The sequence below is a fragment of the Brachyhypopomus gauderio genome, chromosome 17 (genome assembly GCF_052324685.1).
Source record: "Brachyhypopomus gauderio isolate BG-103 chromosome 17, BGAUD_0.2, whole genome shotgun sequence".
NCBI classification, from domain to species: domain Eukaryota; kingdom Metazoa; phylum Chordata; class Actinopteri; order Gymnotiformes; family Hypopomidae; genus Brachyhypopomus; species Brachyhypopomus gauderio.
The window spans coordinates 13,323,777-13,337,219 of record NC_135227.1 but is presented as its reverse complement, the minus strand read 5'-3'; the positions used below and the strand labels follow the sequence as shown (position 1 = coordinate 13,337,219).

General features: G+C 41.7%; 2 protein-coding genes across 6 annotated transcripts in view; one reads left to right on the top strand and one right to left on the bottom strand.

The window, feature by feature from the left end:
* Positions 1–7,465, top strand: part of evla (Enah/Vasp-like a) — a 28,387-nt gene extending 20,922 nt beyond the window's left edge. For 3 of the 5 annotated variants that reach the window (XM_076977915.1, XM_076977914.1, XM_076977913.1), the window contains 11 exons: positions 1,034–1,091; positions 1,864–1,925; positions 2,441–3,262; positions 3,756–3,985; positions 4,426–4,544; positions 4,654–4,690; positions 4,786–4,840; positions 5,628–5,685; positions 6,260–6,320; positions 6,441–6,498; positions 6,588–7,465. In XM_076977915.1, the coding sequence (XP_076834030.1) occupies positions 1,034–1,091; positions 1,864–1,925; positions 2,441–3,262; positions 3,756–3,985; positions 4,426–4,544; positions 4,654–4,690; positions 4,786–4,840; positions 5,628–5,685; positions 6,260–6,320; positions 6,441–6,498; positions 6,588–6,625 (1,598 nt within the window). In that variant the 3' untranslated portion in view covers positions 6,626–7,465. The remainder of the gene's footprint in view (positions 1–1,033; positions 1,092–1,863; positions 1,926–2,440; positions 3,263–3,755; positions 3,986–4,425; positions 4,545–4,653; positions 4,691–4,785; positions 4,841–5,627; positions 5,686–6,259; positions 6,321–6,440; positions 6,499–6,587) is intronic. The other 2 variants (XM_076977917.1, XM_076977916.1) reach the window with 1 other exon arrangement.
* A 310-nt stretch (positions 7,466–7,775) lies between these two features.
* degs2 (delta(4)-desaturase, sphingolipid 2) lies at positions 7,776–13,058 on the bottom strand. The gene is made up of 3 exons (XM_076977923.1): positions 12,662–13,058; positions 9,272–10,014; positions 7,776–8,419 (listed from the first exon to the last, which is right to left on the bottom strand). Exons 1-3 carry the CDS (start codon positions 12,741–12,743, stop codon positions 8,276–8,278), a joined length of 969 nt encoding a protein of 322 aa, XP_076834038.1. The 5' UTR covers positions 12,744–13,058; the 3' UTR covers positions 7,776–8,275.
* Positions 13,059–13,443: the final 385 nt, after the last annotated feature.

The following is a 13,443-nucleotide window of genomic DNA, read 5'->3' as shown; positions in this document are numbered from 1 at the left end:
ATTTTGTGGTGTTTATGGCACATGGCAGTGCTGCAGTCCTTTGCTTTGCTGTGGTTTCCTGTTTAAATGCCTGTGGTTATGATTGTATTGTTCACATTACTGAAGAGCATTGCTGCTGGAGAGCTAGACCTGGACTACATCAGCATCTCACATGTCATGTTAAAGTACCCAAACACATAGTTCAACTTAACACTACTGGTGTGGCCAGTACCCAGATGCATAGTTCAACTTAGCACTACTGGTGTGGCCAGTACCCAGACGCATGGTTCAACTTAACACTACTGGTGTGGCCAGTACCCAGACGCATAGTTCAACTTAACACTACTGGTGTGGCCAGTACCCAGACGCATAGTTCAACTTAACACTACTGGTGCAGCTACAGTAGTTTCACGGTCCAATGATGTGTGTAGATGACTTGCGCGAGGCGGTGCAGCCTCAGGACATTTGCACAAAACGGTTCTGCTGTTCGGTTGGGCAAACTGTCAATTTTACAACTGAAGGAATATTCTTATTTGCTCCCACACTTGCACACAACCCCACCCATACCAGTCCCAACCCCACCCATACCAGTTCCACTGTATCACATTTACGATCAGAACACCATCTCTCTTGTGGTGTTCGCCCACTATAAATAAGTACATATTTCTCACCCTCATGTCTCATAGATAACCAGACAGACATTTTACACTTACTTTAAAGGATGGCCATGCCATACACCAGGCGCCAGGAACCACATCAGAGTAACTGAATAGCCATGTTTACAGCTGTAAGCAGCACTCTGTCAATCCGTCCATTAGATAACAGAGTAGGCTTGGAGATGGAACAGGAAGTAATTATGACTGGTCTGCCAGGCACTGTGTGCTTAAACTAAGATCTAGTGGTTGTGTTAGACATTTACTTATCAGCTAAAAGTATTAAAATATTCATGAATAAAACATTATTAAGATATTATGGAGATTATATGGAGATATTGTGCAATGTATGTTTAACTTGTATTATCAAGTGTCTAGAACATCTCTGTCTTCTTCTCCAGGTCCATCTGGGCATCGGCAAAATGGGCCAGTGTCAGATGAACCAGATGCCCAGAGGAGGTGAGGAGCAGATGTTCACACCTGTTTAATATAACTCTGGTTTGCATTTGGACCCTGGCAGAAAATAGACGAGATTTGTTCATGAAATGTTAACATGACTGTGTAAAGTGGAACATCATCTGGGAATGTCTTGCCTATACTTTGTGTTCAAAGAAAGTCAAACTGATTCAGAAGCTTTACCATGCAGTGCATAAAAGTGAGTTACCTGTAGCAGCTCACACAGAGAAAGTAAAGGACTGACGTTTTAAAGCCTTCTTTGGGATGGCAGCTGAGACATTACACTGATTATTCAAAATGTTTGTGCTGCAGCAACTACTGAAGCTGAAGGTTTCCAGTGTGAGATATTTAGACAGCTCATGTGGTTGAATGGTCCTATCATCATTTGGCAGTAGAGGGAGATCATTTCTGGCTTTGTTCTAAGCCCCAGAAAAGTAAGCCTCCTCCCATTGCTGTTACAAGACTTTTGCCCCCTAATGGTTAGAAAAGGTATTTAATCGAAGACAGAAGTCAGTTTAGCTAAACCTTTTGCAATCCACTGAGCATCATTTAAGACGACACACTCACATAAATCAATTTTGTTTACATAGATTTAGATATACATATATAGAGAGAGATAGACAGAGAAAGAGAGAGGGAGAGAAGAGAGAATGTTCTGTTCTTACTTCTCAGTGCTTATTGTCTAGAAGAACAATGCGTATAGAGATTGCCGAGTCATATTTTTCATTTGATGTTGTGAACCAAACCTGTAACATTTGGGAACACGTTGCTGCAGGCAGATGATGGATCAGCACCAGATGCACGTGGAGCGGGAGCGTCGCACGTCTGGATCTTCAGGTAAAGCCCACACAATGGAAGAGAGGTGCATGCACATACATACAGCCTCATACAGCCACCTTCTGCTTCCAAAACCACCAGCAGATAACTCGGCAGGTTTCTGGAGGAGACTTGAATGACAGCATAGCAAACTCCTGAGGAGAGGATTTGACCCCCAAGCCTGACAGCTCTTACTTAATTCATGATTCAGTCACTCAGACTGTTGTCTCTCTCTCATTCTCCCAGTACTTGTTCTCGGCTCCAAGTTTCCATGTATCTGTCTAGCTCAGACCTGCATATCCCATAATTCTGTGCACATTCTTGAGCGAGATCAGTCTGCCAGCTGGGATGTAATGCGTGCTGTAATATGTGCCACATCTTTGCTCATAATTCTGCTCACGTTGCATTTCGCATCTTTTTTGTCATGATGAAATTTCAGTTTCCCTTTTGATTTTCATTACTGTTCTCTTTTTGTTTGTTGCTTGTTTTCAATCCCTATCTCTCTCTTCCTCCCTCCTTCTCTCACCGTCTCTCAGTTTCCACCCTTCAGTTTAAAGTGTCTGCATCTGCCTCTCATTGTGACACCCCATCACCAGACTACAGACACTTCCGCGCCAACACACTCCCCCACTCTTCCTCTCGCCTCAATCCTTCCCCGCCCTCCTCTTCCTCCCAGGAGCGAGAGAGTGGCTATCGCACGATGGACTCCTCGCACAAAAGGGCTCAGCAGTTTTCCCAGCTCTCCACCTCGCTGGCCTCAGCCTTCTCCCCCGTGCAGCCGGGCGGCTCTCTGCCATCTCGCAACGTGAGGCAGATCCCCCTCTCTCCCCCTACCGTCCCCCGTGGGATAGACCCCGGCACAGCACCCAAACAGGGCACCTGGACCTCCACTCGCACGCATGCCCCACTGCCCGCGGCATCACCCACTGTCGCCATGCCCATCGAGCAGCCCTGCACACAGCCCGCACTGCCTGTGGCCCTCCCTCTTCCGCCGTTCAGTAATGGCCGTCCCAAAGTGCCTACGCCATCTTCCCACTTTGACCACACAGCCCTCCCGGACAGCCAGCATGAGGATTGCTACGCCTTCCAGGCCCCGCCTTCCCAGGCCGTGTCCTGTAGGGCTTCTCCTCACCCCCACTACTGCCAGCCAGAACCCTTCTACCCTACCTACTACGAGGCTGTTCCCCTGCCTCCCCTCATTGGTCAGCCAGCCCGAGGTCACACCCAACAGCCACAGCCACACTGTCACTCCACACCCCCCATCGACACCACACCTCCCTCTTATACCTCTGTCTCTGAGGGGCCCTTGTCCAAGACAACAACCCCTCCCATCTCTCTGGATGCCATAGCACCCACCAGTGAGTATTGCAGACAGTTGGCTCTGGCTTTCTCTTACTATATGTGTGTGGTTGGGGTGGGTTCACTAGGGCTCACACATTTACACTCCCACACAGCTGTCCCACCTAACATGACCGATGAAAAACACAGATCTTACGCGCTCCTTGAAGAATGCCTCTGAAAGACTACAGTCATGGTGCTAGTGCCTTTCGGATAAACTGGTCCATCTACATTACATGCTTTACAGAGACTGTTGGGTCAACTTGATTTTGAACTGCTACTTCCACAGATTAACCATTGATTTCTAGAATTTCTGATTACCATTAGTGTTGTACTGACAGATTAAGTGGAAATTTAGCTAAATTTAGTTTAGTAGTTAGCAGATTAGTTTAATCTTATATTTACCTTAAGCTATGGTTAACAAACAGTCTCTGGACCTGCTTCTGTGACCATTGTTCCTTCATTCCTATATTCAGTCAGACACATAAAACCATCTGTCTTGTTCCCCAACAGGTCCACCCCTCCCTCCAGGACATCCATCCATGCTCTCCTCCACTCCCCCTCTCCATCCTCCTGCCCCTATGCCTGCTGTAGGTCCACCAGCTCCTCCACCCCCGCCTGGACCTCCGCCTCCAACAACCGCGCCTCTCCCTATACCGCCTCCCCTCCCGGCAGGAGGAGGTCCCGCTACCTCTGGCTTGGCCGCTGCTTTGGCAGGAGCCAAACTCCGCAAAGTGCCACGGGTGAGCGTCTCGAGCAGATCGGCCTCGACCAGACGGAACGCAGCTACAGGCTGGAGCTCCGTCTGGCCTGAGTCAACTGTAACAGCAGAGACAGACCCAAGGAGAGGTCTATGCAAGTGTGTCAATAAAGGAATGTGTTGCTCAAAAGCCTAAATCAATACAAAGTTAAGCCTTGTACATTTTTTAATTCTGTGCTGCATCTGTCGTTGGATTTGTACAGCGTAATAAATTGTGAAAGCGGTATTCATTTTGAGCTTGACAGGTTTTATTAAGAAACTGGATTCTTACTGTTGTTATATGGGGCATTCACTGAGCAGGCCTGTGATTAGATTGCAGAGGCAATGCGTTGCCATGGCGCAGATGTTTCCTCAGTATCAAAGGTGGGTAACATTACACTGGTCTGGCCTGGCTGGCTGATCCCCTCTGTCTGAACCCTGCAGCCAGAAGAGAGTGCCTCAGGACCGGGCAGTGCCAAGAGTGATGCTAGCCGCAGCAGCGGGAGCAGTGGAGGGGGGGGCGAAGGCCTCATGCAGGAGATGAATGCCCTCCTGGCGCGAAGGTCAGACCGAGACGCTTCCCCCTTCGTTTTTTTATAGCCAATAAGAGTGAGTTTTAGTCACACGCATTTCATAACACGAACTGTAACAGATTGTGCCTTGTTCTGTCAGGAGGAAAGCATCGGAGAAACCAGAAGATGGTCAAAATGTAGGTGGTTCTTTAAAAAAAAACAGCCTTTTGTCACCTTCTCACTTATGGCTTTCATTTCACTAGCCCGTGGTTGTGGTTTTGCTTCTTTGCAGGAAGAGGCCAACGGCTCACCTGGCTCGCGGGGTTCAAGCCAGCAGAACTCCACAGGTAGCTACATGTCATATCTGCAGCGGGCCTGTTTTTTTTTTTTTTTTTTTTTTTTTTTATTTATTTTTTTTTTTTTTGTTAATGTGGAGAAGCTGGAGAAAAGATTTTAAATTTTAAAGGAGATAAAAATGAAAGTGTTTTTTTGTAGTTACCATTTTAAGATATGATTTCAGTTGAGTCCACTGATCTGGATACGTAAATGAATTTTAAGCGAACTACAACTGTACTTCATTTGTTTTCTCTTTGCACATCTATTTTAATATGCACAAAGAGAGTATATTTCAGTGTCACTGCCCCCATCCAATATTTTTATACCTTAAGTTTTTGTCATTTTTAAAACTGGGATATCAGATATAGTAATTTGAGTAAATTAAGCACCACGTTAATTTTAAAGTTTATAAAATGATATTGGGCATCTGAAAGAGATTGAAAACTGAGGAGTATATATATACACAAACGTGCAAAAATTGGGTCATGTCCAAAAATATATAACTGTTTGAGATTCAGAGAAAGTTAAATGTTTCCTTGTCTGGATGCATTTAAACACAAAAGCTGTTTAAATCAAACACTAAGGGATAACAATAACTGGTTTAAAGCTTTGAGTTCAGTTAATACAATACCAATTTTAACATTTGATTAACATCACTCAAGTAACACAAGATCATAGAAATGTACACAACATAATGAATACCCACAACCCAAGTCAGATAGGTCTTCCAAATCCATCCTAAATCCACCACACTAGAGTTTGTTGTACTTATGTAACTGAATGAAATTTGCTTTCCAGATGCTGTAAAGAAGCCGTGGGAGAGAGCCAACTCTTCAGACAAACCTGCTGGCTCGAGGTCAGTTCAGCACAACCCCACATTCCTGTCATCCTATTAACTCTCAATGAGGGATATTCTACTTTTCTACTCATTGCATTTAAGAATACCAATTTTTTCATTTGCAAGGTGCATGTGATTTTAAGTTCTGTACCAAGCGTTAGCCTTAAGCCTATTCAAGCACGCTGCGTATCCTACATAGCTAGCCGCCCCATGGTTTGGCTAAATGCTTTTATAACTATTGCTGGATCTTATCAATAGGCAACTTAGAGAAAATAAAACATAACCAACCCACTTTGCTCTGTGGCAACGATGTGAATGCGGCTCTGAGTTTGTGTAGACGCTGCAGCACTTAATGTGACAGTGTGTGCAAATATTGATCAAGTGACACTGCAGAACACCATGAAGATTTAGATATCGGTTTGTAGGGAAGACAGCAGTTTTAAACCTGAGTGACAATCTTAGCCAAATTCACTTCAAGCTTTAAATAGTGGCAGATGGTTTAATTATTTAATTTTCCATATTGTTTAGATTTTTAGGGATGGTATTGAATCCTCTTTACTGTTGCTAAATGAACTTGCTCTTGATCACTTAGACTGAGGGGTGTGGGCACCAGTTCTGATGCAGAGCTGGCAGACTTTGACAGAATGAAACAGGTGAGTTCATAATAACTAATGATATGAATCTCACTACTGACCATATGCCTGATGTTTCTGCATCTCATCAGCTAAACAGGCAAAATTTGAAATGGATCTTGTTTTATTTTCTTTAAAAAGGAAATCTTGGAGGAAGTTGTACGTGAACTGCATAAAGTCAAAGATGAGATTATTGATGGTGAGAACCAATGAGCACTGCATTCAAACTTGCTTAAGGTCAGTGCAATTTTAAAACTAACTATGTTTGTCTTTTCTTTTTTCTTTTAGCTATTAGAAGAGAACTCACCAGGATGGGCACTACATAGTGATTATGAGCATTGTCGTCGTGACAAAAGGTTATTGGGAAAGTGCTTAAAAAGGTTCCATGAGGCGCTTTGGAGAAAACATTCTCGCAACATAGCTGCAACGGCACAGAAACATCACTGAGTTGCAGAAATGTTGCGGCAGCAAGGAGCATTAAAGAAAGGATCAAGTGGCAAAACAGAAGTGAGCGAGAATGAGTGGCTGGCTGGATGGATGAATGGATGGATGGATGAATGGATGGATGGACCTTCACACTGACTTTTCTATTTACTCCTGTATGAACATTAAAGACTCAGCCCACTGTGCAGTTTGCTGCTCCCAGTCTTTCAAGTCTTAAAGAAAAGGTTGACTAGTTGGAACTTGATGAATATATTTTTGTTTTATACAGTTTTATTGTTTCATTGACTGTTACTGTTATTGTTAAAATGATTATTATTAGTGGTACAGAGAGAGGAAAATGATACAAAAGCTTCTCATCAAGTCAGCATTTTATATTTTATTACTTTCTCCTTTTTTGGCGTTTGATGAGCACATTCACACCTCTACCGCCGACATGTCTCCAGACAACAGTTTCAACCGTGTTTATCTTTTTCCAGTATAGATATAAGAGTACACTGGTTGGTTTCTAGCTTGAATTTGAAGTTGTGATGAGATATTTGATGATCGGTGCCCACTAATTAAATCTCATGAAAGATGAAATTGTAGCTGTAGCCTTGGAAGCTTTGGAAACTCAGTTGTCTTAAAACTTGGGTTGAACGTTGGATACTAAAATATATCCCATTAGGTAACTCCTTTTAAAAATTGACATTAAAAGTACCTTTGAATAAAACTAGGAACACTGACTATATCTTGTGAATGTCATTTTTGTCTACACTTAACATACAAAATTTTTTTATACAACATTCTTTATGGTATTAAATATAAAAGATGATGGTGAAATTGAAAGAGTAGAACCTTTGCTTTGAAGAACTTCCTCACTCCAGTAAATAATTACAAACCAGTTGATCAAGTGGAGACATGAAATTCAAAAATTACTTTAAACCCCACCAAAATGCTCTGCAGTACCACAGTCTATTGAATATCATCCTAATAGATTGACTTACATTTCTCATATTTGTTAATAAACACACACTTTTCCTACTTATGCAGGAATACATAACAGCATAATTGTTTTTAATTCAGCCATAGCATCTTAAAAAGATCCAGGGAGCAACCCATGGTCTCTTTTTAGCATCTCAAATCATTATGCAAGTCTGTGAATGATTGCAGATCATGACAGTTTAGGGATAATACAAAATATTTTATGTCAGAAGATATTGTACATGCCACAATGGCAGCTTAAGGCATCATTGATGAACACTTTGCTAGCACTGGAGCACTAGGCACAGATATTTTAGAGTTTTGGTGAGCACAAATGCAGATTTCATCTCAGCTTTCATTTGAACAACATTTATAACTACAATAGTCAAAACTATACATCAGTTGGAGGGAACACAAGTACAAGTTCAGTAGTGTCCTAAACCTGTTCCCTGTTGTGGTGGTAAATTGAAAGGTTTAAGCACACATTTCTACCAGTTCAGCAGGCTTGTCCAGACATTCCTGTTTAGGGTTTTAATAGTGGCTCAGAGAGAGTGAAGCGTCTACAGTACTCCTTATTCCCGTTTGGCCAGTTTATATTCACGCTTGATTCTGGCATACGGGCCAATGCTGTCGTCAAACACAAAGTCCCAGAGCACACGTGTCCAGGAGGTGTGCTGTGGTAGGGAGTCATAGTACTCAGCTGCGATTCTCTTCACCTGGTGTCAAGGAAAGAAAAAGCCTCAATATGTGAAATGTAAGGATGAGACACTTCACGAATCAGTTTTGATTTGTTAACTTATTGGTAGAGTAACTATATTATTATGAAACCTTACCATTTTTTCAGTTAACTAAAGTAACCAGGCAACACACATCCCAATAATTTCCTTTCTTTATCAAGATCATTGATATCAAAAGTTGACAAAAAAATACAACTGGCAAAGAAAAGGGACTGGTGTCTTTGCTTTGATTATTCATGCTGTTTAAATGTTAACAAAAATGCCACAGTTGAGGTATTAACAGTATAAATTTGTCTCAAGGGTTTTTTTTTTATCCTAAATTACCTGTGGGAATAAACCAAAGCCACTACAATTCAGGATTACAGAGCTAAATCAAGTGAATCTGCATGGCTAAGGTGTTGATTCAATGAATGTCCTTGTGATAAAAACAAATAATTGCATTAAACAATTATATTCAGAAATTCTAAAATGTTTCAGGAAAAATTATTTCCTGTCTATTTAATAGCTAATCCATGCACTAGATACATCTACCTGCCCCCCCCCCCCCCCCCCCCCCCCCCCCCACCTATGTACATTGTGGGTTTGACTTCTTAACTACACCTGTAGAAGATTAGCTACAACTTTATGGAGTTATTCCACTCTTGCTCAGGTCATTAGGTCAATTTTAAAATCTACAAGCATCATCTCATTTCTAAAGTGAGACCACACTATCCCCTATGCACTACTTACAACACTTAATCTGGTATTAAACAGTGTTGGAGACAAATATGTTCAGGTATTGTGAGGAAGCTGCTTCATTATATTAGAACAATGCATGGAATGAACACTCACCTCAGGTAACTTACTACCAGGGATGCTGGGGAAGTCATGGTGCTCCATGTGGTATCCCACGTTGAAAGTAATTAAGTTTAAGGGCCCATAGTACGAATATGTTTCATGGCCCTTCTGGAACATATAGTGCTCGGCAATGAAGTGTCCAGAGATGGGATGCAGCCCCATGCAGAGTATGGAGCCAGCAATGAGATATACTATGGGCTTCAGACCCCAAAGGTAATAAATAAGAATGTCCACTGCAAACTGTACAGCAGCATTCATCATCTCCAGTTTGGTCACAGGTTTTGGGTTCACCACTAATGGGCGGAGGGCATAGAATAAAGGCTGAAGGAAAAGCCACAGCACTTTCCTCACTGGTGTGCAGAAGAACCAGCCTTCCATGTCTGTAGGGATGTCCACATCCAACCCGTCCCCTCCCAGATAGCGATGATGGTCAATGTGGTACTTTTTGAAGGACGCAGAGTATGGCAGGCCAATGGGCACGTTGGCGAACATGGCAAACCACCGGTTCCAGCGGGCTTGCTTGTTTCCAAAGGCCACATTGTGAGAGATGTCGTGAATGGCCAGGGTCAAGGAGTGGTTGATGCAGCCACCAAAAGCATATGCCCAGAAGAACACCCACTTCCAAGATAGGTCACGCACCAGATAACATGACAGCAGTTGGGTAAGCACCATTCCTGACACCACCCACTTCAGCTGGGGGTCAGGACCCATCAAAGCCTTGATCTGTGGGTACTTCGCTATTGAAAAGAAGTGGTACTCAAGTCAGATGTTTTGCACAAACATTGCACACAAAATATGTATAGAAAAAAGTTCAAATCAAAAATGGTATAGCACTCCTTTAATGAAATCTGCATGCATAATCTGCAATTGAAATACTTTGTGTGTTTTATTTAATACATTTTATTTGATTCATAACAATGTTTCTAGCCAAATTTATGGAGGTGAAAAAACATGATTAAATCTCATTTAAGAAGCTTATTTTAGATTAATTTCAGATTAAAAAGAAGGTTCAGTTTATTGATGACAGTAACCTGGAGACTACACTGAAATGCATCAGGGCACAGAGGAAGTCAAGCAGCATGTAATGCGCCTCCCATGAGGGAACAAGGTCTCCTGATGGTGTGCCTTTTTTTAATTAGCAGACTAGCTGTTCTTGTGACTGCTGTCGTCAAAAGGCAACCATGATCAATGCTTTAAAACCCCCACTCAAACACGATTTGATAGAAAATACCTCTGGAAAATTGATACCATGGAAATAAGGTCTTACTTGCACCACCCTTTCTGATTTGAATGTAGACTCAATGCAAACAGTGGAGGGAGACTAGTTTACTTTGTGTATCACACCACTGCCTGTTTGCAGTTCTGCCCTTCCACACTTCTCTTTACCATTTCCTGATGTTTTGAGTCATTAACAGTGTTAGCTTTACTTTGATTCATTTGTTGTTAAAAGCTAAATTGTTCAAAAGATGTTTACCAAGACTTGACTAGACATCTGTTGTACACACATTCAGGAGTAATGAAAAAGGTGGAAGAAACTGAACAAAAATGTCGTCAAAAACTCATATTGGAAATATGAAGAAAGAAAACAAGCAAACACCCCAAATGACACCTTTTTGGTGCTAATAATTTAACTTGTTGCATGTTCGTTCAGTTGGTAAATGATTAACTCAGCTATGAATGTCACATGTTAAACCGTCCTTCTCCTTTGATGATATCATTTCAGCACACTCCCTAGAGCATGATAAATCTACAACCACAGAAATCTCCTGCGTTTTCTTCTCTCAATGTCATCAAAAATGAGCGAACCATATGACAAAGGTCTTATGAAAATGGCACTTTAACACTGCAGCCCATCAATGACCCTCAAGCACCATGAATTAGCTCAAGGTGCATTATCTTCAGGTATGGTGTTAAATTATTGTAGTGAAAACATATCACCCTCCACACATTCAGTGTCACTTATAAACAGTGCCCATTTGACAACAATGCTCAAGGGATAAAAGAAAATGTTATAAATATTTGAACAGTGTGAGGTGTCGGCTCACAAAGGTTATGCACACATGGAATATTTCTTAAATGTGAAGATCCCAAATTTCATAACAGGAAATGCACACAGAGCTTTATGACTCTGCATAGTGACATTTCGTGGGTGTAAATTCTTAAGGGATTTTTGCAGACCCTGAAATATATTAAGCATCAATATTGTAGGAGCGCTTACACCACTGGATCCAAACGCGCTGTTTCCCAGCAAAACCCATCAACACTGTCAGGTGCACCTGAGTCACTCGACAATTGTTCCAGATATCAAAAGCAGTCTACAGTTTACTGGGAATCATCTTACAGAAGCTGATCATCTTGTAAAAAGCAATTGTTATGCAATAATTTTATATTCACATTATTCAAGAGAGAGAGGCGGGGGCGTGGGGTTGGCTGGACGAAAACAGCAACTTGGACTAAAATGTGGTTTTTGTGTTGTCTACAGATCGTTAAACAGGTTTGTAAAAACGTTTCCCGGGCTGTCGAGAAAGGGCTTAGCACATAATAGAAGAACAAACAAATGGGGATGTTTCTCACAAGAAACAGCCTAGAATTGTCCGTATTAAAGAGACAGCCATTTTTATTAGTCGGCATACAGTCGCTTTGCTTTTTAGTCGGGCTTCGTCTCATGAAGCTTACCAACAAGTGATACATTTGAGAAGTAAATTTAGCCAACAGATAAAGTTAAAGGGTAATGTGTTTTTTTACATTATGACTGTATGGCACACGTTTATGACTGAAACATGGATCGCAGTTCACAACCTGTACGTTACTAAATCACATACTACATGCAAAACTAGTGGGCGACACAACAGGACCGTCCACCAATCTCACACGCGCGCGCGTGTGTCGAGGACAACATTGTTACCGGTAAAATGTGCCTAGACATCTCACCTACACTTCGATCTAACTACAAGATAATCGCTCATAAAACGTCTCTCGGGTAGTCAATATCAGTAACCTACAATGTATTGGTTTTCTTTATTTATTTTTTTGATATTTTTCATAGATACACAGAAAGTCCACAGAGACGACCAAAGTTTTCACCTGTGACACTGCTGTGCGGAAGGTGACGGTGCACGCGCACTGTATTTTGGTGCGACACTTGTTAATTAACAATATACACGTTACATTAAGATGGTTGAGAGATCGTAGGTATTGGCATCCCATTACAAACACTTTAAAACGATGATATGTTCACTGAGCGTATATACCGATAACCCATTAAAACAATGCGACGTTTTCCAGTCGAAACGGAAACGTTACGATATTTTGTTTCCTAAACTTTTTAAACCAGTACACTATGTAGGCTAACGCTGACTCTTGAGTCATATAAAGTTTACCCACCTAATATTTCCTTTCTTCTCCATGTATGCGGTTGTTCGTCGTAAACCCATTCAAAGTCGGCACGTCCACCTGCTTTGCCCATTTTGCAGCTAGAGCAGTGGCGTGATGAGTCCAGGTTACCTTTCACACTCGTTTCGGCACGCCCTCGTTGATAAGGTGTGAAAGGTGTGACTACATATCACCAACAGAAACAGGCCAAGGGCTTCGTCCGAAAACAATCCAATCTATTTAACAAGTGATTTGGAAGTGATTTTAATCGTAAACTGCTATAAACGACAGAAAACTAGTTTAATTATTTTGTGAAACGAAATATTGTTACAAAAGACTGGTGGTCTTTTGTTTATACCGGCCTAAATTAAACATTATAAGAGCAGCTCAAAGCAGCGACTTCTTATAAATCACTTCTAATCTAGCATTACTAAACAGCCCACTGTTCTTACACTTAGACCCCTAACGTGATCGGCATGTCGTAAGTCATGACCACAGGATGACGCTATTTTCACACAAACCAAGAGAACAATTTGAAAGATTTGCAAGTGTCCCACGATGTATTTCACTCTGGCCTACTCTGTAACGTTACAGACTACTTCATTTTGGCAGGTTATGAGAAATATTAGGAAATAATGAAATCACAACAAGACAAAGTGGATTTCCAAAATTAAATGAGCTATGTAGGGCTATTTATTAACGTTTAGTTAAAACTAAACAAAACCATACAGGTTTTTAGGAATTTGGGATAAATTGCATTCTGGAAGTGGAAGAACGTTGGCAAAATGCAGAAA

What these genes read in the sequence shown, in the direction of transcription:
- degs2 (XM_076977923.1), bottom strand. Translation starts at nt 12,743, where the DNA reads ATGGGCAAAGCAGGTGGACGTGCCGACTTTGAATGGGTTTACGACGAA. An exon ending in GAGAAGAAAGGAAATATTAG is followed by an intron (nt 10,015 to 12,661) that starts GTGGGTAAACTT and finishes TCTTTTCAATAG; the next exon opens with CGAAGTACCCACAGATCAAG. An exon ending in CTGGTAGTAAGTTACCTGAG is followed by an intron (nt 8,420 to 9,271) that starts GTGAGTGTTCAT and finishes CCTTGACACCAG; the next exon opens with GTGAAGAGAATCGCAGCTGA.